This window comes from Rhinatrema bivittatum, chromosome 4 (genome assembly GCF_901001135.1).
Source record: "Rhinatrema bivittatum chromosome 4, aRhiBiv1.1, whole genome shotgun sequence".
NCBI lineage: Eukaryota > Metazoa > Chordata > Amphibia > Gymnophiona > Rhinatrematidae > Rhinatrema > Rhinatrema bivittatum.
Genome location: NC_042618.1, coordinates 335,703,165 through 335,724,028, shown reverse-complemented (window position 1 = coordinate 335,724,028; position 20,864 = coordinate 335,703,165). Strand labels below are relative to the sequence as shown.

Here is a 20,864-nt window from a genome sequence, read left to right as displayed (position 1 = left end):
ATAAACCTTCATTTGCAAATTCCAATGGGGTGGGGAGGGCTCTGTCCTATTTTATATGCCTCCACCTAGCCCAGCCATGACAGTAATACTCCTTAGCAAGGGGTTACAGACCATAACGCCATCTGGGACCCAGTACATGAGCACCCTGAGTCTGCCCAATGGGTGTCAGTATTCTGCAACACGTGGACTTCTCTTCCCTCCCCCCCAGGGAGCTGTGAGCACTGCCTCGGCAGTATCCCCACTCCCAGCTAAGCCTAGGAATTGAACCTGTATCTTCCATGCAGCAATGAACAGTATTTGTCACTGTACTACCCCACCCCTAGAGCCCTAATATATATCATTTAAGCAATGTATTTATTCCTGAATCCATTCTAAGTGTTCATGAATAACTTTGCTGGGCAATCAGACTCTAAAGCAGTAATTTAGTAAAAGGATGTCAAATTTCAGGAGACAATAATAGTCAATTTTGCTTCACAAAATGTTAAGGTCTGGTGCCTTAATTCAGCCCAGGTGTGGACAAGCATAACCGCTGGAAAAATGTTATTTCTTTTTTTTTTCTTTTTTTTTTAAATGAAAGCAAAAAAAAATACATAAAAAGGTAATAATCACACAGGCAGGAGTTGAGTGGCCTATTCAGCATTTTATTGGATTGAACAAAGACAAAATACAATTTCAAGTCACTAGAATTACAGTCCTGTGTTTAAAGAGCTACATTCAAATACAAAAAAAAAAAAATAATAATAATAATGATAAAAAGGTCCCCATCTCCTTCAGAAAGCAGCTTCTCGACATGAGACAAAGCCCAACCGCTGAAGCTAGCAGACTCCGGGCTTTGCAAGAGCCATGGTTTTTCACCTTAAGCACATATTGCTATAGAATGCAAAACATTTATTATATATATATATTATTATATGTAGGTATACATAAGGCATTCTTTGCATAGTCATAGCACGAGGAATGTTGGGTCTGACAAAGTGATATGGAGTGACCTTTATACGGTATAGTGAAGTAAAAAAAAAAAAAATCAAACAAACAAAAACAAAACCTGTGCTGTATTAATGATCAAAATCTAAATGAAAGCACAAGGAAAGAAGCAGCCCCCTCGCCCCCCGCAAAACTGCTATTTGTTTGCCAAGTCAGCCAACCACTTGGCTTTCTCCATAGCGGAAGTCACCGCCTACCACTGCCTACAGAGAAGGTCATTAGAGAGGTGCTCTCCATGTCTAGGTTGCTGCAAATTTAATTTAAAACAATAAAAAGTGAGCAGATGCTTTCAGTTGTACAAATGGAAAAGGATGCGAGTGTTGGTGGTGGTGGTGCCTCTGACGGGGCTGGCAGAGCAGACATGTCAATTGCCTGCAGGCCTCTGCTGCCCCCTACTGGATCTTAGCCCAGTCACAGAGTCATTTTGGACTTGTGTTTTCTCGTAAACACTTCACTACAGCAGCCAAATTATCCATCATCCTTACCGCCTCCAGCACCATAAAAGCTGTGCCTGTCTCAGGAGAGAACAGAGGCACTTCAGGAGCGCTGCAGGTAGCCAGGGCCGGATTTAAGGCAGAAGGCTTAGGGCAACAGATTCTTGCCTACCCCTACCCCCCCCCCCCCCCCCTGGGAAAGAGAGCGCAGCAGCAGGGGTGTCCCTGTTTTTGGACACCTTCAGAATCTGGTGCCCAAGGCACGAGCCTATGTTGTCTCTGCCTAAATCCAGCCCTGCGGGGTAACTTCTAGCCCTATAGCAAGATGCTCTGCAGCTACTAGTCCAACTTATGTACCACTTTAAATCTGGGATTTTCAGATCTGCTTTTTTTTTTTTTTTTTTTTTTAATTACTTTACTCAAAGCAGGACCAAAAGTACCAAACTGCATCTTGTGCTGAGAAAGGAAACCATAAGTTGTCCAAGGATAGACACTTGTGTTTTAATTTTTCTCCTTTGCAGAGGTTAAAAGTAAAATTTCAGTTCTGGTTAGTAGAAAATCAAGAGACATTTTTTTTTTGTTTCCACCTGCCTCTCAAAAGGCTAGTCCTTGAAATTTAAGAGTTGCTGATTACGTTTTGAAGGTCAGACTTTCTCCACTGCATCAAGCACTCAATCCTGCGGCAATCAATAAGGAATAACATTGATTTGCTCCATCTACAATCTGTCCCCTATTCATTCAAATGCTCCATCACCCACTAATATTCTCCCCAACTTATCCTGGGGCTTGGAAGGATAGGAGAACCCAGCCCAGGAGAAAGCCACTGGCTGCATGCAAGTATCTTTTAACGTTTGGGTTGTTTTGGTTTGTTTCAAGCCTTTTAGATGCCGAGGAAAGTCTCTTTAGGAGGAGTCTAGGGTTAACTTCAAATAATCTTCATTTCTGCAAAAAGAGAGGGGGGGAAAAACACAAAACAAGAGAATGTTTTCATTTCAGGGTCTCCCTGGAAGATGAAAATAGATTAAATAAAAACTTAATAAAACATCACAATGAATGCCGGGGGCGGAGGGGGGAGGCTCTGCAGGTTAACTCTACCGCCATCAGAGTAACATTTTAATTTCTCATCAACTGTAGCAAGTTAGTCTCCACATGACCAAAACAAAAGTATGCCCAGGTGCTGCGGGAGGCCCTGCCTTACTATCCCCCTCCCAGCCTCTGCTAGGTAGAATGACAGGAGTCGAGTGGCCCCAGAGTCCATTTTGTCAGATGTCCTCGAACGCTCGCGCTTTAATAAATTAGTCTATAAAGGAGCCACCTGACTCCTGTCATTTTTGCTAAACCAGACTAACACAGCTGTCCTTCTGAAGATTTTTCATTGCTAGATCGAGTGCACAGGTGAGATTTCATCAGTTCTAACCCCCCTTCTGAAGGCCGCAGATTTACTGTCTCATTGTCATGGGAAGAGAGAGTGCTGCCTCACGCAGACCTCACCTGTAAATGCAGTTCAGCACCTTGTATCCAGAATGGGTGAGACCATGCTTGTTCCAGATAATAGATTTTTATGATAAAACAATTTCAGATAAAGGGAGATTTTCCATATAAACAGAACACTGGAAGCCAACCAAGTTTTGGATAATAAACGTTTTTCTGGATAAAGGGAACATGGGCCAAAGCTCATGATTTTTTTTTTTCAGATAATGGGAGTTTACAGATAGAAGAATTTTGGATATAAGGTTCTCTACTGTACCATATATGAATTTTTTTTCTCTGTTTGGTTTGTGTACATATTACTTTGGCGGTCTTTATAAAGTCATATAGGACCACTGGCAGAAAGATTACGGCACAAGATATCTATTACATTTCTTGTATACATTTAAATAGTTCTTACAAGAATGCACAAGAGAAATCCAAAGCAGTTAAGAACCTTTAGGCCCATCCAGCCTACCCAGTTGGTACCTTCCAACTGCATTGATCATATCCCTCCCTTGCACTTACCAAGGTCTATTTCATCTGTCCCAAATACACTAGAAATCTCTTTTGGTTATCACCACCTTTGATATTAGGTAGAGCCAGGCATTAACCACCCTCTCTTCAGTAAAGTATTTTCTCCAAGCATCCCTTTTCCCAAATTTGTATTATGACCCATGTCCTTGGGATTCTTTTTCTAAGGAGAATGCAACCTCCTTGTACTTTTAAAAATATCATCTACCTACTACCCTCTCCCCCCTGCGTTCCCTTTTTCCCATAGCATATGATGAGTTCCTCACATCTCTCTGGGTAAGGCTTGTGTTGCAGGCCCTGCACTACGTTGGTAGCCCTCTTCTGATGCTTCCATCTTTTCAATGTCCTTATAAATGGATGATCTGTAGAACTGAGCATGATGGGATCTCAACAGGGACCTATGCAAGAGCAATATTACTTCCTTCATTTGACTAGTGATGCCTTTCCTCATTTATCCAAGCAATTATGCTGCTCTCTCACAATAACTGACAACTTCAGGTCATCAGATACAGTATTAGTACTACACCTCTTTCCTGGTTTCTTGGAAAAGCAAAACCCATGTGCTGGCTAACACAGGAAGAGCAAACACTCTAGAACAGTGATGGCGAACTCCAGTCCTCGAGTGCCACAAACAGGCCAAGTTTTCAGGATATCCACAATGAATATGCATGAGATAGAATAGAGGCCGTGCATGCAAATCTTTCTCATGCATATTCATTGTAGATATCCTGAAAACCTGGCCTGTTTGTGGCACTCGAGGACAGGAGTTCGCCATCACTGCTCTAGAATAAACATTTCATGCCCCTAAATGATAGCATTTCTTGATCTAGCCACATTTCATCTCATACCTAGAACTGGGAGTTGTTTTTTATTATATACTCCTATTTGGGAGTTTTCTTGTGTACAAGAAAGTGATTGAGTAGTAGATATGCAGTCTAAGGTAGTGGGAACATTTGTTATACTAAAGTTGTATAGCTCCAAATCCTGGCTGACTATCTAGGTAGAGAAAATTAATACCAGCACAAAATAAGTGATTGCTGCGGGGGACAAAAATGTGTAAGTACAATGTAATTCATGTAGAGGAAGTGCTAGAACCCAAACATCAGAGCACCAGCCCTATTTCTAGGATTTGGCCATCAGATCAGCAGACACAGCAAGTGTCAAGTGTGCTTGGAGGTCCATGAATACATATGCTGCTAGGACCCCACCCTTCATGGCACCAGGACTGCAAAAGGCAGAGGCATAAGCAGTAGTCATGAATAACCAACCTGCTGCAAACAAGTGGAGGTATCCAATCCACCCAATAATGCTATTGGAAATCTTAGAACCAGCCTTCCCAAACCTGTCCTGTTGAATCCATGGCCAGTTGAGTTTTCAGGATACCCACAATGAATATGCAGATGATAAATCTGCATACTTTGGAGGCCTGATAAATGCAAATTTCTCATGCATATTCATTATAGATATTCTGAAAACTCAACTGGCTGTGGGATCCAAACAGGACAAAGCCTGCATCTCTGAAATGTGGAAAGCGGAGCAGATGGCAACCAGAAAAAAGATCTTCAAGGAAAGGTCCTTGAGTAAAGCACACCTGAGAGGTTCAAATTGAGATACTGAAGGTCTAAAAGGGGGCCAAATCGCTTAACAGCTCAAAGAAACCGAGACACATCTAGATGAGCCACAATTGAAACACTGTTCACTTGCCTCTATAGCAGGAAACCACCACCACCACCACCTATACTTTTAAGGGAATTCATGGCTAACCCTTTCTCTAGACCCTTCTGAAGAAAGGCCAGGATACAAGGAATATCTGCTCATCGGGGGGAAACTCTGCAATCTGAGCAGAAAGACTCAAAGGCTCACCAAACCCAAATATAGGCCAGAGAGGTGGAAGTCCTCCATGTTTTGAGAAGAGTAGAGATAACAGACGTAGAATAGTTCTTCTTCCTCAAGTGTGCCCTTTCAAGGGCCAAGCTGTAAGACAAAACTGAACTAGATCCTCCATGAGAATTGAAGCCTGTGCCCAGAGCTCCCAAGACTCTAGCAGATGCAGTGGATGGTTGACCTGGAGCTTTTTTAGATCTTCAAACCAAAGCCTCCAAGGCAAATCTGGAGCAACTAGAATCACCAAATTGTCCTTGCCCTCAATTCGACATAGCATCCTGCCAATCAGAGGCTATGGGAGAAAGAAATAAAAAAAAGCTCCCCCTTCAGCCAGGGCTGAACCAGGCATCTATGTCCTCTGCTTCCAATTCTCTGTGATGACTGAAAAACTGAGGCACCTTTGCATTCCTTCAGGTCACCATGAGGTCCATGTGAGGTATGCCCCACCTGAGGACCATGCAAAGAAAGGTTTCTCTGCTGAGCTCCCATTCTTCTGGATTCAGAAGGTTCCTGCTCAGATAATTGGCTTGAATATTGTCCTGGCCTGCAATATAAGCTGCAGATGCTTATATTGCAGGCCAATATAAGCATCTCCTCCAACACCCCCCCAGTTCCTGGTGCCCCTTTCTATTCATATATGCTACCACCATGGCATGGTCATAGAACTCCGATTGCTTTCCCCCAGAGTAAGGAAAGAATTGAAAAAGGACCTTGGCTCTAGCCTGTTGATGGACACGGATGCTTCCTCTGGCATCTCTGGGCTACCTGGCTTCGCAGACAGTGAGTTCCCGAACTAGAGAGACTTGCATCTGTTGCAACCAGAACCCAGGAGGTAATTGTCATGCTTATGCCCTGCAAACGATTTTGAGGAAAAAACCAACAGAGAAGACTGTCCCTCACTAACAGAGGCAGGGCAAGACAGATCTCATAATCCTGAAAGTGAGGGGACCAGCAAGAGAGGAGAGAGGACCTGATCTAGGAATGCTGCCATTGTCCCAAGCAGTAGCAGATAGTCCCAAAACTCCTGACCTGAGAAATCAGCTTGTTTTCCCTTTCCACAGTCAAGAACACATTATCCTCCTGAGTATCAAAGTGTGCCTTCAGATACTCAAGGAACTGGGAAGGAGTAAGTTTGCTCTTGGCATTATTGATAACTATATATATATATATATATATATATATATATATATATATATATATATATATATATAACCCAGCCCAAGCCTTGTAAAATTTGGACCACTCTGGCAGAAGCCTGAATTTCTTCCTAATAGGATTTTGCCCTGGCTAATCAATTGCCCAAATAAGGATGTACCAAAATGCCTTCCTGATGCAAAAAAACTGCCATGACCACCATAACCTTCATGAACATTCTCAGATCAGTTGCTAACCCAAATGGGAGTGCTTGGAATTGAAAGTGCTCCTGCGTGACACAAAAATGGAGATATCGTTGAGCCTCCTGCCAGGTAGGAATATGAAGATAAGTCTCCAAGAGGTCCAGAGAAGAAAGGCACTCTCCCCTCTGGACTGCTGCCAGAAGAAAGTACAGTGTTTCCATCCAGAAATGAGAGACCCAGAGATTTTTGTTCACCCCTTTGAGATTGAGAATGGATATGTAAGAACCATCCTTCTTGTGGATTACAAAATAGATAGAATAAAGACCTTGGTCCTGCTCTGAAAGGAAAACCAGCACCGTGGCCCTAAACAACCTAGGCCGGATCAGAGTTTCACGAACTGCTCTTTAATTAAATGGCTGAACTACAGGGCGATATCATAAAGGCATCGGAAAGAGGTCCGAAGTTATTTATTTGAGTCCATTCCCATTAAAAATTCCACAGGCAGCTGCCGACTGGGAGCAGCAAAGAGTAGACTCGCTGGCTTTCATTGAAAAGATCGAATGGTTGTGGAAGGGGCTGCCAAGTCCAGGTTTAGCTTGTGGAAACCACAAACTAAGTGACCCCTACCTCTTGCACCCTGAGAGCCAGGAAAAGAGTAGGGATGTGAATCGTTTTAGGACGATTAAAATTATCGTCCGATAATTTTAATATCGTCTTAAACCGTTATGGAACACAATACAATAGAGATTCTAACGATTTATCGTTATAAATCGTTAGAATCGTGAGCCGGCACACTAAAACCCCCTAAAACCCACCCCCGACCCTTTAAATTAAATCCCCCACCCTCCCGAACCCCCCCCAAATGAGTTAAATAACCTGCGGGTCCAGCGGCGGTCCGGAACGGCAGCGGTCCGGAACGGGCTCCTGCTCCTGAATCTTGTTGTCTTCAGCCGGCGCCATTTTCCAAAATGGCGCCGAAAAATGGCGGCGGCCATAGACGAACACGATTGGACGGCAGGAGGTCCTTCCGGACCCCCGCTGGACTTTTGGCAAGTCTCGTGGGGGTCAGGAGGCCCCCCACAAGCTGGCCAAAAGTTCCTGGAGGTCCAGCGGGGGTCAGGGAGCGATTTCCCGCCGCGAATCGTTTTTGTACGGAAAATGGCGCCGGCAGATCGACTGCAGGAGGTTGTTCAGCGAGGCGCCGGAACCCTCGCTGAACGACCTCCTGCAGTCGATCTCCTGCCGGCGCCATTTTCCGTACGAAAACGATTCGCGGCGGGAAATCGCTCCCTGACCCCCGCTGGACCTCCAGGAACTTTTGGCCAGCTTGTGGGGGGCCTCCTGACCCCCACGAGACTTGCCAAAAGTCCAGCAGGGGTCCGGAAGGACCTCCTGCCGTCCAATCGTGTTCGTCTATGGCCGCCGCCATTTTTCGGCGCCATTTTGGAAAATGGCGCCGGCTGAAGACAACAAGATTCAGGAGCAGGAGCCCGTTCCGGACCGCTGCCATTCCGGACCGCCGCTGGACCCGCAGGTTATTTAAGTCATTTGGGGGGGGTTCGGGAGGGTGGGGGATTTAATTTAAAGGGTCGGGGGTGGGTTTTAGGGGGTTTTAATGTGCCGATTTTTAGATTTTTAGATTTTTCACGATTTTTCACGATATTTTACCCCCCCAAACGGCAACAATACGATTCCCTCCCCCTCCCAGCCGAAATCGATCGTTAAGACGATCGAGGACACGATTCACATCCCTAGAAAAGAGTAAGACTCTGAAAACTTGCCTAGTCTATAATCACCTAAAGTCTAGAAGTGGGCCACTACCTTGTCCTCAGAGAGCGTCTGTGCCTTGGGGGGTCCTCCAAATGTTTTACCAAAAGCTCCAAATCCTTCCTGGAAAGAAGCTTCCCCTTAAAAGGGAGCTTACCGAGATGCAACTTCAACCAAGAATCAGACACCCAGTTGCGAAGCTAAAGAAGTCTCCTGACTACAACTGCAGAAGCTACTGATCTGGAGGAAATACGCAGGAGATCATACAGGGTGTCCATCATAAAGGCCGTCGCAGACTTCATTTGTGCTGCATCTTCAGTTTCCAGGAATTGCTGAATCCAGTGAAAGAGCGCCTGAATTACAAGGCAATCACAGATGAACACCTGAACTACTAAGGAAGAAGAGGTAAAAATGTTTCAAAGGAAGCTCTATCATCCTGTCCTGCGGATCTTTGAATGAAGTACTGCCTCCATGGGAATTGTAGTTTACCTGGTAACCACAGTAGCCGGTACATATACCTAAGGAAGCTGAAACAAACATTGCATTGCCTCAGGGGAAATTGAGTACAAATTTAGAAAAAGTTCCAAACCCCTCACAGCCTGCTCTCTGGAAATTCCCACTCTGATAGGAACATCTCCTCTCAGAATGCAATGGGAAAGGCTTGGAGGATTTACAGAATCCTTTGATAATGGGGTCTCAAACAGGAGCCATGTCCTCTTTAGAATCCTCAATCCGGAGGCAGGAGCCGAGCCAATCAATCAAGGTTGCCATCTCTTTCTTCCGAAAGAGAGGAATAAATTGAGTCCTCCAGTTCGGGGGGCAGCTTGCCCTCCTCCAGGGTCGCACAGCTCCCTGAATCCGGATCCTACTGGGGCTCTTCTCCTAGCCATAGGAGAGAACACCATTGAACTTTTCAGATGCTTCACTGGCATGACAGCTCCAGAAGGAACTGCAGCACCTCCTGTAGGAGACTTGTTCTTATCCCCAGGCTTCTGAATGGCACAGAAAGTGCAGAAAACAGAAAAATTCAGGCTAAAGTTCTGAAAATCTCTTGCCTGATTTCTAGAGACCTGAGGTGGAGTTTTAACAGATACCAGAGCCGGAAGTAGATCCACATCCAAGTTGGAGCTGGCCAAGCGGTACAGGGACTCCAGGATCCCCGCGGGAAAAGACAGCAAAATGGCGGCCACTCCTGCCAAAACGGGCCCGCCAAAAACCTCCTTGTGATTGGGACCCGGCCAAGCATTAGGCCCATACGACTTCTCTGTCGCAGATAAGAGTTGCCAGCAACGCAGCCGACCTAGAACATTCATCTGGGACCTCATCCGCTCCCACGCACGTCGGTCACAGAGCACCAGCAGCCACCCGCGCCACAATGGCGACTGCAATCGGGCTGCTCCATACCCAATGAGCAAAGTTAATTCCCCCGCACCCCCCCCCAATATATACTTCCCTTCACAGCCAAAAACGTACAGCACGCTGTCTGCACTGCCCAGGATTAGGCCCCAAGCCTCCGCAGTGATCAGCCTAACGCTGCTTCAGCAGGATGCTCCTCCTGCCTTACCGTGCCTTTCCTGCACAGTTCTTTTTGGCAGAGCCTCGGGGCGGGAGGAGGGGTGGGGAAGAAGAACCCCTTCAACGCTGGAATCTTAAGGCAAGGATGCAAATGCCCCAAAAAAAAAAAAATAGTGCCTTGCCAATCTCAATTCTGCTGCCCACCATCTGCTGAAGACAGAAAATACTGGCTTTCTCTGTGTTGCACCACCTAGAAAAGTAGCCGCGAAGAGATCACAGAATTCAGTGTGCTCTACCTCCATCTGCGGGTAAAGGGGACAAAACCCACTGGTATTGACTGACCGGGACTGGCATAGCAGGACGGGATAGAAACTCCATTTTGCTTAGACTATAATGGGCTAAGATGGCCCTTGTATGTCCCTGAGGGGATGTGGAGAAGAGGAAAAAGCTTGTGGTTAATTACCAGGGAGCAGAGGTAAGTGACATTCCTGGTGCGAGAGCCTCTGAAGATCCCCATGTCAGACGGAGGAGAGGAGGTCCTGGGAGTGGAGGCGGCCTGTAGCTGTGGATGTGCTGTGCTGCAAGGCCATGAGGAAGCCTCCTCAAACAGCTTGGGAGACAGAGAGTGTAGGGAAGCAGGAGCTTTCTGTACCCTAATGCTGGCAGATGTCTCCGACACTAGGAGGCCTGTACACGTGAGGTGGCTATTGCTGCAGCAGCATGGGAGCTGCCAGCTGCTGCTGTCACTGTTGCAGCAGATGAGTGCCTACACTGCTAATGTTGCTGCCAGGCCTGCTGCTGGAATTGGCCACGGGAGCCAGCAGAGAGGAGCTGCTGCCAATGTTCATGGCTACCAAGGGTTCCTCCTGCTGCTGCAGGGCTGCTGTTTCTAGATGCAGTCTCTTGAGTGCAGGAAAGCAGCAGGGCCCGGAAGGGGCTGGGGGGCTCAATTGAGCTTGGCAGCTGGGAGGTCAGGTATAGAAGGAGGTCCAGAGCAGGCGCCTGGAGCTGGTGCGCCATTTGATGACATCACCGCGGTGGAGCTAGCCAGGAGTGCAGGACTATTGCTGCTGCCACTGTTGATCCCACCAAAGGACCTGGCAGTGGGAGCCCAAGAAGAGCTGCCATGGTGTGGAGCCTTGCCAGATGTCCTTGCAGCAGAGAAAGGGTGAGAACTGGGAAATGCTCTGCTGGAGCAGAAAGTTGGTGAGAAGAGCTGCTGCCGCATCTGAGTGCCCAGAGGAAATCTGATCGGGGGGCCTTAGGCATTGGTGAATTTGGGTATCCAAGGGAGGAGGAGTATGGCAGTTGGACAGGAAAGTTAAGCCCTGCACCTCTGCCATGGCTGCAGCAGTTCTTGAAGAGCTGAAGATGGAGGAAAGAGACCTGGAAGACCTGGACTGGATCCACAGTTTCCTTCCTTCTGTGTTTCAGCTTGCAGCCTTGCATCCAGCACTGTTTGCCTACACATGACTGTGTCCAGAGGAACAGAGTCTTCTGTGCTGGAGCAGTTCCAGACATTTCAGTATATCATCATCTTCTGGGATAGTGGCCAGTCTGAGTCCATTGTGGTACTGCTGCTGAAGAAAGCTGTTACCATCATGGACGTCAATCTTGTTCCTGTATTATCCAGTAAATCAAGACATCAGTACAAAGAATTTTTCTCTCTGTTGTGCTGTCTGTCTTGTTCTTTCTTGCAGGTGCTGAGAAGCTATCAATTTCCTGATGATGCCTTCTTCTTTTGGACTTTTGTCTTGCACTTGTGGGGAACCAGCTCCCTGAAGCAGATTACCTCCTCTGCCAAGAGAACTAGAAGACCTGAAGATTCTTCAGGAAACTTCAGTTAAACGTTTTTAAGTTTGACACAAAAATAAAAATCTTTAAAAAAATTTTTTAAGTTCCAAAGCATTCTTCTTCCTCATTCTCCTCTCTTTGATGCTATTTGAGTAATTGCATTTTCCCCCTGGCAAGTGTGCTGTTCTCTCTCCACAGTGTATGTGTTTCTTTATTATGCTGCCACCCAGTGTCATCTTGTGATATCGCACAATTTAGATTCTCTGCAGGATTTTTAAGATCCCTACCCTGATTGGTTATTGCTAGTTGCTGTTTGAATGTTTCTGAACTTCCTGTTTGCACTCTCTCTCTCTATGCCTTTCTCCTCTTCCTATTGGTCTTTGACCCTAGGAATGCCTGGAACAATTTACTCCCTGCAGAGACTTTCAGTTGGAAGGAAGGCTCTTGGCAGGCTAACAGCTTGTTTTCATCCTCTTTCAAGCTCTGAGAAGCATCTTCTTTTTACCTCTTTTTTTTTTTTTTTTTTTACTATTAACCCACAGCTACTGTTAGCTTTCAGAGAAAACTTATTACATCTGTATCAGTCTCTTCAATCTGTGTGGCTACTCTTGGGACCTTTTCATCCACTTTGAGTGTTGAAATGTTCTTCATTCAAATAAATGTTTTTGGTAACCAAGAACTGAGTTTATCTGTCTGTAGCTGGAGTAAAGGTTTCTCTGTCTAGGCGGTCATGCTAGACATTGAGAACCGAGGGCAGTACATGTGCCACAGAAAGACAGCACCTCCTACTACTGTGAATTTTTTTTCGGGTTCTTTTGTGGAGTTTGTTTCCAATATAGGAAACTTACGTGATGAAGCACCTGGCCTCTAACCAGAAACGTAAGTAAACACTGTGAAGGTGTTTCTCCCCCAGATACAATACCCAGGCGTAGTAATTTCTTTATCCCAGATATTTTACAGGTGGCTATGTGCATCTTCTCCACATTTAGAGATGCTTGCTGAGTGTAGAGAAAAGTGGTTTTTCCCTAGACTCTGGTGTAACTAGAGGATGAATTTTACAATGTGAAGGGATTTACTGATGGCTTTGAGTGCATCTATTGCCAAGATCCTATAGGTGGTTTTTGCATCCCTCCTGTTCCCCTGGGATGCTGGATTCAGGTGGCAGGATGGAGGGCACAAGATAATAGTGTTTTGTACTGATTTATGAGCTCTCTCATGAGGCTCACTGTGCTGATGTGATATTGTTAACTGTTATTTGTATTGTGTTAACCACTTAGCAGGTGGCAGCACTTCACCTAACATTTCTAATCCTAGGTGCAATTCCATGCAGGCCACAGAAATTATTGAGAAGATACCGCTCAGAGAGCAGCATCCATGGATTGAGAAGCTTGTTGACCTTAAATGTGAATGTGTTTCATCCATGTTTCTATCTGTAATACATTGTGATGTGTGTGAAAAAAAAATGGTTTCCCTTACAGTTCCCCCTTGTTTTTTGTTGTCTTCAAGGGGGGGGTGAGTATGACTCTGCCCTGGGTTCACTAGAAAGGAATTTTGTCAAGATGTAGATTTTTCTATCAGAGGAAGATCATGAAAGGTTCTATGAAGCGAGGGTAAACTTTCTGGGCTGGTGGGAGGAGCCTGCCCCCTCAGGGGATGGGATTTTTGGATGTGTTTCAGTGCTTCCATGAGGCACCGGGGAGTGGCAGAGCAAAAGCAGGAGAAGGAGGAGGTTTTAGGGATTCCTTGGCTAAAGGTTCCAGAGTTTGGAGAGCTGAGATCTGAGTTGAGAAGCAGGGGCCGGAGAAGTTGAGAAGCGGTTCTTGCTAGCAGTAACTAAGAGCCAGCCAGAAGAACAAGGACTCCAAGAAGGAAGGGGTGCTTATCCTGTCTGGGGAAGCCCAGGGCTGAAGATGTAATGAATATTTCTGAGCATCTGAAAGTTTTAGCCCAGAGTTCTTCGGTTAACTGAAAAGAGAGAACTGATTTGAAGAAAGATTCTACAGAGCCCAAGCTGTTTAGAGGCTGAGTTGCCTTTTTGCTTTTTTTTTCTCTGCTTGGTCTGTGTTTTCCCATTTTAATTTTGAGTATTTTTGGAGCTTGTTATAAATTCTGTTTTGTTTTGGAACCAACAAAACTGTTTTGCTTTCCTGGTTTAGTGCAAGTCTCTTCTTGGGCCTCCCATCTTTTGTTGGTTCTTACTCGACTGAATCCTGGTGTTTGTTCCGGGTCTGCAGAAGGGTCACTCACCACCTTTGCACTTGCCAAAGGTGACCCCCCTATGAAGGGGGGGGGGGGGGAAGGATGGTGTTACAAAAGTGGCACCTGAACAGGGACTTGAAGAGGAGTGAATGTTTTTGCTTTGGAACAACCCTGGAGTTGTGGGCCTCTTCTGTTTTCCTGGTTAATTCAAGTCTCCTCCTTTGACCTCCCAACTTTTGCTGTGCTGAATCCTGGTGTTTGTTCCAGGGCTGCAGAAGGGTCGCTCACCACCCCTGTGCTTGCTGAAGGGTGATCCCTGATGAAGAGGGGGTTTACATTTGGAATACCAGTAGCATAAAGCCTAAAGGCCTAATTTTAAAAGGCCTTCGCACGTCTATACCGGCAGATAACGTGCTTGGCCGGGCAACGCCCGCATCTCCCACTACCTGCCGAGGAATGTCTTGAAGAAAAAGGGGGTGGACCGGGGGCAGAGCCATCGGGCACTGTCCTGCTGAAGCGCATGCCAGGAGCCAACCGGCACACACAAGTTACTGCCGCTCCGGAGAGCAGGTAAGTAATAAAACAAAAAACATTAGGTTAGTTAGCAGGGTTTTAAGGGCTGGAGCAGATAGGGAAAAGGGAGGCAGTTTAGCTAGGACATTTAGGAAAGTTCCCTCCCAGTCCGCTCCTTTATTGGAGCAGACTGGGAGGGAAATGGGGAAAGGGCCTATTGCGTCGCTGCGCGCATCTACTGAAATCCCTCCCCTTGAGCGAGTCGGCATTCGCACACACGTGCACGCTGATATAAAATCAGGCGCACGTGCGCACATGTAGTGGATTTTATAAACTGCGTGCATCATGGACGCCCGCGCGTTTTTTCCTAACCATTTTCCTCATTTTATCTTAGTCGGCCTTTTGAAAGATAAATAATATTGCAGTAGATTACTTTAGTGTTCTTCCTTCAGTTATTAAGTCAAATTTGATTGTATGGTGATCACTGTTGCCAAGTTGCTCCAACACTGTTACCTCTCGCACTGAATCCTGTGTTCCATTAAGATTAGGTCTAAAATAATTTCCCCTCTCGTTGGTTCTTGCACCAGCTGCTCAATGAAGCAGCCATTTAGTTAATTCAAGAACTTTACCTCTCTAGCCTGTCCTGATGTGACATTCACCCAGTCAATACTGGGGCAATTGAAATCACCATTATTAATGCGCTGTTGATTTGTTTAACTTCCCTAATTTCTTTTAGCATTTCATTGCCTGTTAGTTCATTCTGGCCAGGTGGATGGTAATACACCCCCACTGCTATTTTATTCCCCTTTTCATCTAGAAATTTTATCCATAAAGATTCAACATTGCATTTTGTTACCTGCAGAGCTTTTATCCTGTTTGACTCAATGCTCTCTTTAACATATAGTGCCACCCCTCTACCAATTTGATCCATCCTATCATTTCAATATAATTTGTACCCTGGTATCACAGTGTCCCATTGGATATCCTCCTTCCACCAGGTCTCTGAGATGCCAGTTATATCTGCCTCTTCATTCAGTGCTATACACTGTAACTCTCTCATCTTATTTTTTTAGACTTCCAGCATTTGTGTACAGACATTTCAAAGTATGTTTTTTGTTTCAATTAACAATCTGCTTATCGGTTGACAGAAGTAATTTGGAATCTTTCTGCTCTATCTGATCTTTACTTAGAGGCACCTGGTTTACTTTAGCATATATTGCAACCTCTCTACTGGGATGCTATATGTCCCTGTACTCTTAATACCTTCAAGGATACATCATTCCAAAACCATGTGCTTCTGAGTGACTGTTGGCTTTCCCTCATCATCTAGTTTGAAAGCTGCACTATCTCCTTTTTAAAGGTTAGTGCCAGCAGCCTGGTTCCATTCTGGTTAAGGAGGAGCCCGTCCTTTTGGAAAGTCCCCTTCCCCAGAATGAAGCCCAGTTCTTGACAAACCTAAAACCCTCTTCCCTGCACCATTGTCTTATTCACGCCTCGAGACTCTGGAGGTCTGCCTGCCTCTGGGGGGTCCTGCATGTGGAACGGGGAGCATTTCTGAGAATGTTACCCTGGAGGTCCTGGTTGTCACTTTTCTACTTTAAAATCCTAAATTTGTCTTCCAGAACCTCCCTCCTGCACTTTCCTATGTCATTGGTATTCACATGTACCAAGACAGCCGGCTCCTCCCTAGCACTACCGTACATACACTGCGGTGTCCCAGTGTTGCGCTTTGAGCCACGTGATTCTAAGCACGCCAGTCAGGCTCTGGCAGGGGAGGAGGGAGAACGCGCCTGAGCAGCTGCAATTCCCGTCGTCCTGCTGATTAAGGACAGCAGCGGGTGAGTTAAGGGATCCGGGGGGGGGGGGGGGGGGGTTGCGAGGAAGAAGCTGTTCTACTGCCACCGGCCTCTTTCTTGCTACTTCAATTGCATCTTCAGCCCGTGGGTGAACAGACCTGGGATAGCCATTATAATAAAATAATTACCATGGGGGTGGGGGGGTAGTAGGAAACTAGCATTGACTCGTAGATAAGGCAATCCTGAGTTTTAAGATGAATTTTAAGACTTTAATTTCTCAACTTGTACATGAGTCTAAAATCCTATCTGTGACGCGTAAGGTCCACCATCTTTGCACCAGGCAGGTAAGTTACTGAGGGATCCTCACGTCCTCCAGCTATCTACATTTCTAATGATCGGCTCACTCACTATAACGGCTATCCTAATCCTTCCCTCCTAGGCATGTGCCCCTGGAGTCATATCCTGGTGCAAGAGGGTACTACATCACCTTGAAGGCAGGTCCTAGCTACAGGATTGCTTTCTGCTTCTCCAAGGTGATGCTTTCCCTCCAAGGCAGCACAAGGGCTGCAAGATTGGAGGTGAGACTGCCCTACTATGTCCTCTGAAAGTCTCCTCTATATAACTCTATGAATTCCCCCAGATCTGCCTCCCTAGCCTTCAGAACTCACTCATTCTCTGAGGGCTAGTAGCTCTTTGCACCAATTGCACACATTTATTTATTTATTTATTTATTTATTTATTGTTTTTGTTATACCGAGTTTCATGACTGGCATCACATCAACCCGGTTTACAATTAACAATGTGTGAAAAGCATAAGGTAACGTGATAACAATATTCCCAATAGAACTGTGAACTTTAAATACAGAGAATCAATTGAAGGGTGAGAAAGTTACAATAAAACAATAAAACAGGGAAAATTAACTTGGAGCTGGAAGAGGGGAGAGATTGAACAATGCAATATTTACATTTCAGCCAATTAGTGTAGTAGTATAGCGGAGTGAATAAATAAGCCTATGTGAATAAATGGGACAGACCAAAAACAACAAGTGTCCTGGTACTAAATTTTAAATAGCACCTAATACGCCAAACTACTTATGTATGACCCTCTATTCACGGGCAGACATTGTCAGTACTGCTCGTTTTGCATAGGGGTCACTAAACCTTTAATCAAATATAATTTTTTGTTGATTTTCAAAAATTTTTAAGCAATTGCAATCGAGAATAAAAAACGGATACTTATCCGCACTCGGAACCCAAACCCGACATGGCCATGTTTCGGACTTCTGTCCTGCTTCAGGGGAAAATATTCAAAAAGCCAATTCAGGTGGTAGAAAACATCTTCTTCTTTCGGCGAATTTACTCCGTGCCTATCCTGTTTGTCAACGCGGGCTGCATTTCACCCCGCTGAGTAAATTCGCCGGAGTAAATTCGCCAAAAGAAGAAGATGTTTTCTACCACCTGAATTGGCTTTTTGAATATTTTCCCCTGAAGCAGGACAGAAGTCCGAAACATGGCCATGTCGGGTTTGGGTTCCGAGTGCGGATAAGTATCCGTTTTTTATTCTCGATTGCAATTGCTTAAAAATTTTTGAAAATCAACAAAAAATTATATTTGATTAAAGGTTTAGTGACCCCTATGCAAAACGAGCAGTACTGACAATGTCTGCCCGTGAATAGAGGGTCATACATAAGTAGTTTGGCGTATTAGGTGCTATTTAAAATTTAGTACCAGGACACTTGTTGTTTTTGGATTGTTTACATTGGTGTGTACTGGAATACACCGTTGGTGTGTGTGGGTTTTTTTGGTGTGATTAATAAATGGGACAGTACATAAATATGAAACGGTAAAATAAGTAACCAAGAGAATAAATATGACACAGTAGTGAATGATAATAATATGATAAAACTCCGCAGGTAATGATGTGCGTAAGTTTATGGTAGTTGGATTCTTATTTAGATCCAGTTATTGCATGCGAGTTTGTGTTGAAGAGTGGAGGTTTTATTCAAGGCTTGGAAATGCTTTTTTGAAAAGCCAAGTTTTTAGTCTTTTTCTAAATGTTAGAGAGCATGGTTCCTGTCTCAAATCCGGTGGGATAGAGTTCCAAAGAGATGGACCTGCTGAAGAGAAGGCTCTGAGACTCAAGGATTTATGTTGGAAGGTTTTGGCATTTGGAATTTGGAGTGACTCTTTGTAGTATTCCCTGATGGGTCTGGCGGAAGTGTATTTTTTAAGTGGTATTTGTAGATCGAGTTGTGTGTGTTGGTTAATGGTCTTGTATATGATGTTGATGGATTTGTACATGATTCTATAGTGGATAGGTAACCAATGGAGGTTTTTGAGGATGGGGGAGATGTGGTCAATTTTCCTGGAATTTGTAAGCACTCTGGCTGCAGAGTTCTGAACCATTTGAAGGGGTTTGGTATAAGAAGCTGGGAGGCCTAGTAGTAATGAGTTGCAATAATCTAGTTTAGAAAAGATTATTGCTTGCAAGATTGTTCTAAAGTCTTGAGCGTGGAAAAGTACATACATCATCTCGTCAACTGGCAGATCATCATACATGTGGCACTCAGTGCAAAAGATTGGATAGCCTCCCTTTCGCTGCTGGACTACTATCTGTACCTTAATTTTGTTGATTTATTGAATTAGAAATTTCTAAGGGAGTAAGGATGTAAAGCTTATATAATGTACTTTTAGTCTATTGATCTATTTTATATTTGTCTGTTAGTGACCCTCAAAACATTACAATTAATCTACTTATAACTTGTTAGTTACCCACCTTATTGACTTGTTTTGAATTAAATTCCTTCTGTATCAAATAGGTAGTAAATTTATAGTAAAGGATTTTGAGGTGCGCATGTTCTGGTCCTGCTCTGCTGTAAGGAGGGCAGGGAACTCTGGAAGTTGGGGCAGTGTAGACTGAAGTCTGGATAGCTTGCAGTTTGAGCACCATTGGCCTTAATGTGAACATTAAGGCCAATTTGAACCAGGAGACCTTGGTTCAAATCCCACTTCTTCCACCATCTCTCCTTGTGATCTTGGGCAAATCACCCTGTCTTCTGTTGCTTCAGCTATCTGCTTAGACTGTAAGCTCTTTGAGAAGGGATTTATACCTTTATGAAATGTACTGTATCCCACCCTGCTTTAGGGTGAAATGTAACTGCTGAAATAAAAAAGGATCTTGAATGCATCTGCTAGGTTAGAGATTTGAAAGTAAAATGACAATTCCATTCAAAGGTATTTTATAAGTTTGGGTCGGTCACAGGATTCAGAATGTACAGCTTTCCCCCTTATTTAATGGAAGCAACTTCAGTGGAACAGCATTTGAGATTCTCTTGTCCAAGCTTTTACAGATAGCCCTGGTGCTTTGAGATACCACCAGTGCCACCATTTGTTTTAGGATCGTATGCCCCAAAATCTTCATGCAGCCTTTCTACTGGGCGTGTCCGTCTTTCCTAGTTCCATAAAAGTAGAACCCTGTAGAGAACATTTCCATTCTCTTTGTGGACACAGAGACGGGGGAGGGGGGAGTTAGAGAAAAAAAGGCAACAAGCGTATGAGGAGGAAAATTCTCCAGCCAGGATTCCCAGTGGGGGGAAGTACAAAGCTCAGAGGGAGGATAAAACTCACACTCTACCTTAACTTGTAACTAAGGCTTGGCTGTTTGGAGTGATAACGTGTGTTGGGGTGGAAGGCAGAAAAAGCCAAAATGTAATAATCACTAGATAAAAATAGTTAAAAGAAAATCCACAAAATATTTGGGTAGAGACGTCCATTATGGTCCCCGCCTTAGTCAAAGTCCACATTACCCAAATGAAGAGATTGCAATAGTCCCAAAAGCTTGCATCTTTAAACATTTGTTAATCTGGGGGCAGCAAACATTCTCTCCTACTGGCCCCGCACCTCTTCCCCCCTACTCCCTCTGCCACCCTCCCTCTCTGTGCCCCTTCTCCCCAAACCTGGGCTCTTAGTCTGACCAGCATCCCATTCCAAATAATCGAGTTAACGTCTTCTAAGTCCAAGATAGATAAGTCCAGTCCTTGAATGCTGCAAGTTAGTTTATTGTTTCTCAAAATATCCACAGTGAATATTCATCAGATGCATCTGCATGCAACACTTCCATGGCATGCAAATGCGTCTCATGCATATTCTCTGTGGATATCTGCTCCTCACGTGCTGCAAGCCAGTTGCTTTTCAGGAAATCCACAATGATTATGCATGAGATGCCATGGAGGTGGTACATGGAAATGTATATCAGCGTGAATATCTTGAAAACCCGACTGACTTTCGGCACCCAAGGACTGGAGTTGTCTACCCCTGTTCTAAATGTTCACGAGGCTGTAGCAGAATATCGTGGTGGGAATCTCACTGAGCCTGAGGCTCCTGCGGCAGTCACTGGACATTGGCAGAAGACAGAGGAGGGCCTTGGGGCCTCGGAGTTGGAGGCTGCAGCAGCAGTGGCCTGTAGTGGCACCATGCAGGCCGCAGACACTCCTGCTCCTGGGTTGTTGTTTTGCATCCCTGCTGTGAAAAAACACATGGGCATGAATAAGAACGTCGAAACCATGCACGCTCCCACTGCCCAACTGTCCCCCTGCCGGGGCAATTATCAGACACTGTGGAAAACGTATCCTGCCCTGCCA

The 20,864-nt window shown here is 45.0% G+C and overlaps 1 protein-coding gene across 6 annotated transcripts in view; it reads right to left on the bottom strand.

The window, feature by feature from the left end:
- Positions 1-20,864, bottom strand: part of MXRA7 (matrix remodeling associated 7) — a 113,265-nt gene that overhangs the window by 1,745 nt on the left and 90,656 nt on the right. For 4 of the 6 annotated variants that reach the window (XM_029600419.1, XM_029600418.1, XM_029600416.1 and 1 more), the window contains one exon: positions 1,792-2,360. The exons of the other annotated variants lie outside the window; for them this stretch is intronic. Coding sequence is in view for 2 of the 4 variants with exons in the window: in XM_029600416.1 (XP_029456276.1) it covers positions 2,321-2,360 (40 nt within the window). In the remaining 2 variants the exon portion in view is untranslated. Of the gene's footprint in view, positions 1-1,791; positions 2,361-20,864 lie in introns of those variants that run through there. 6 annotated transcript variants of the gene reach the window in all.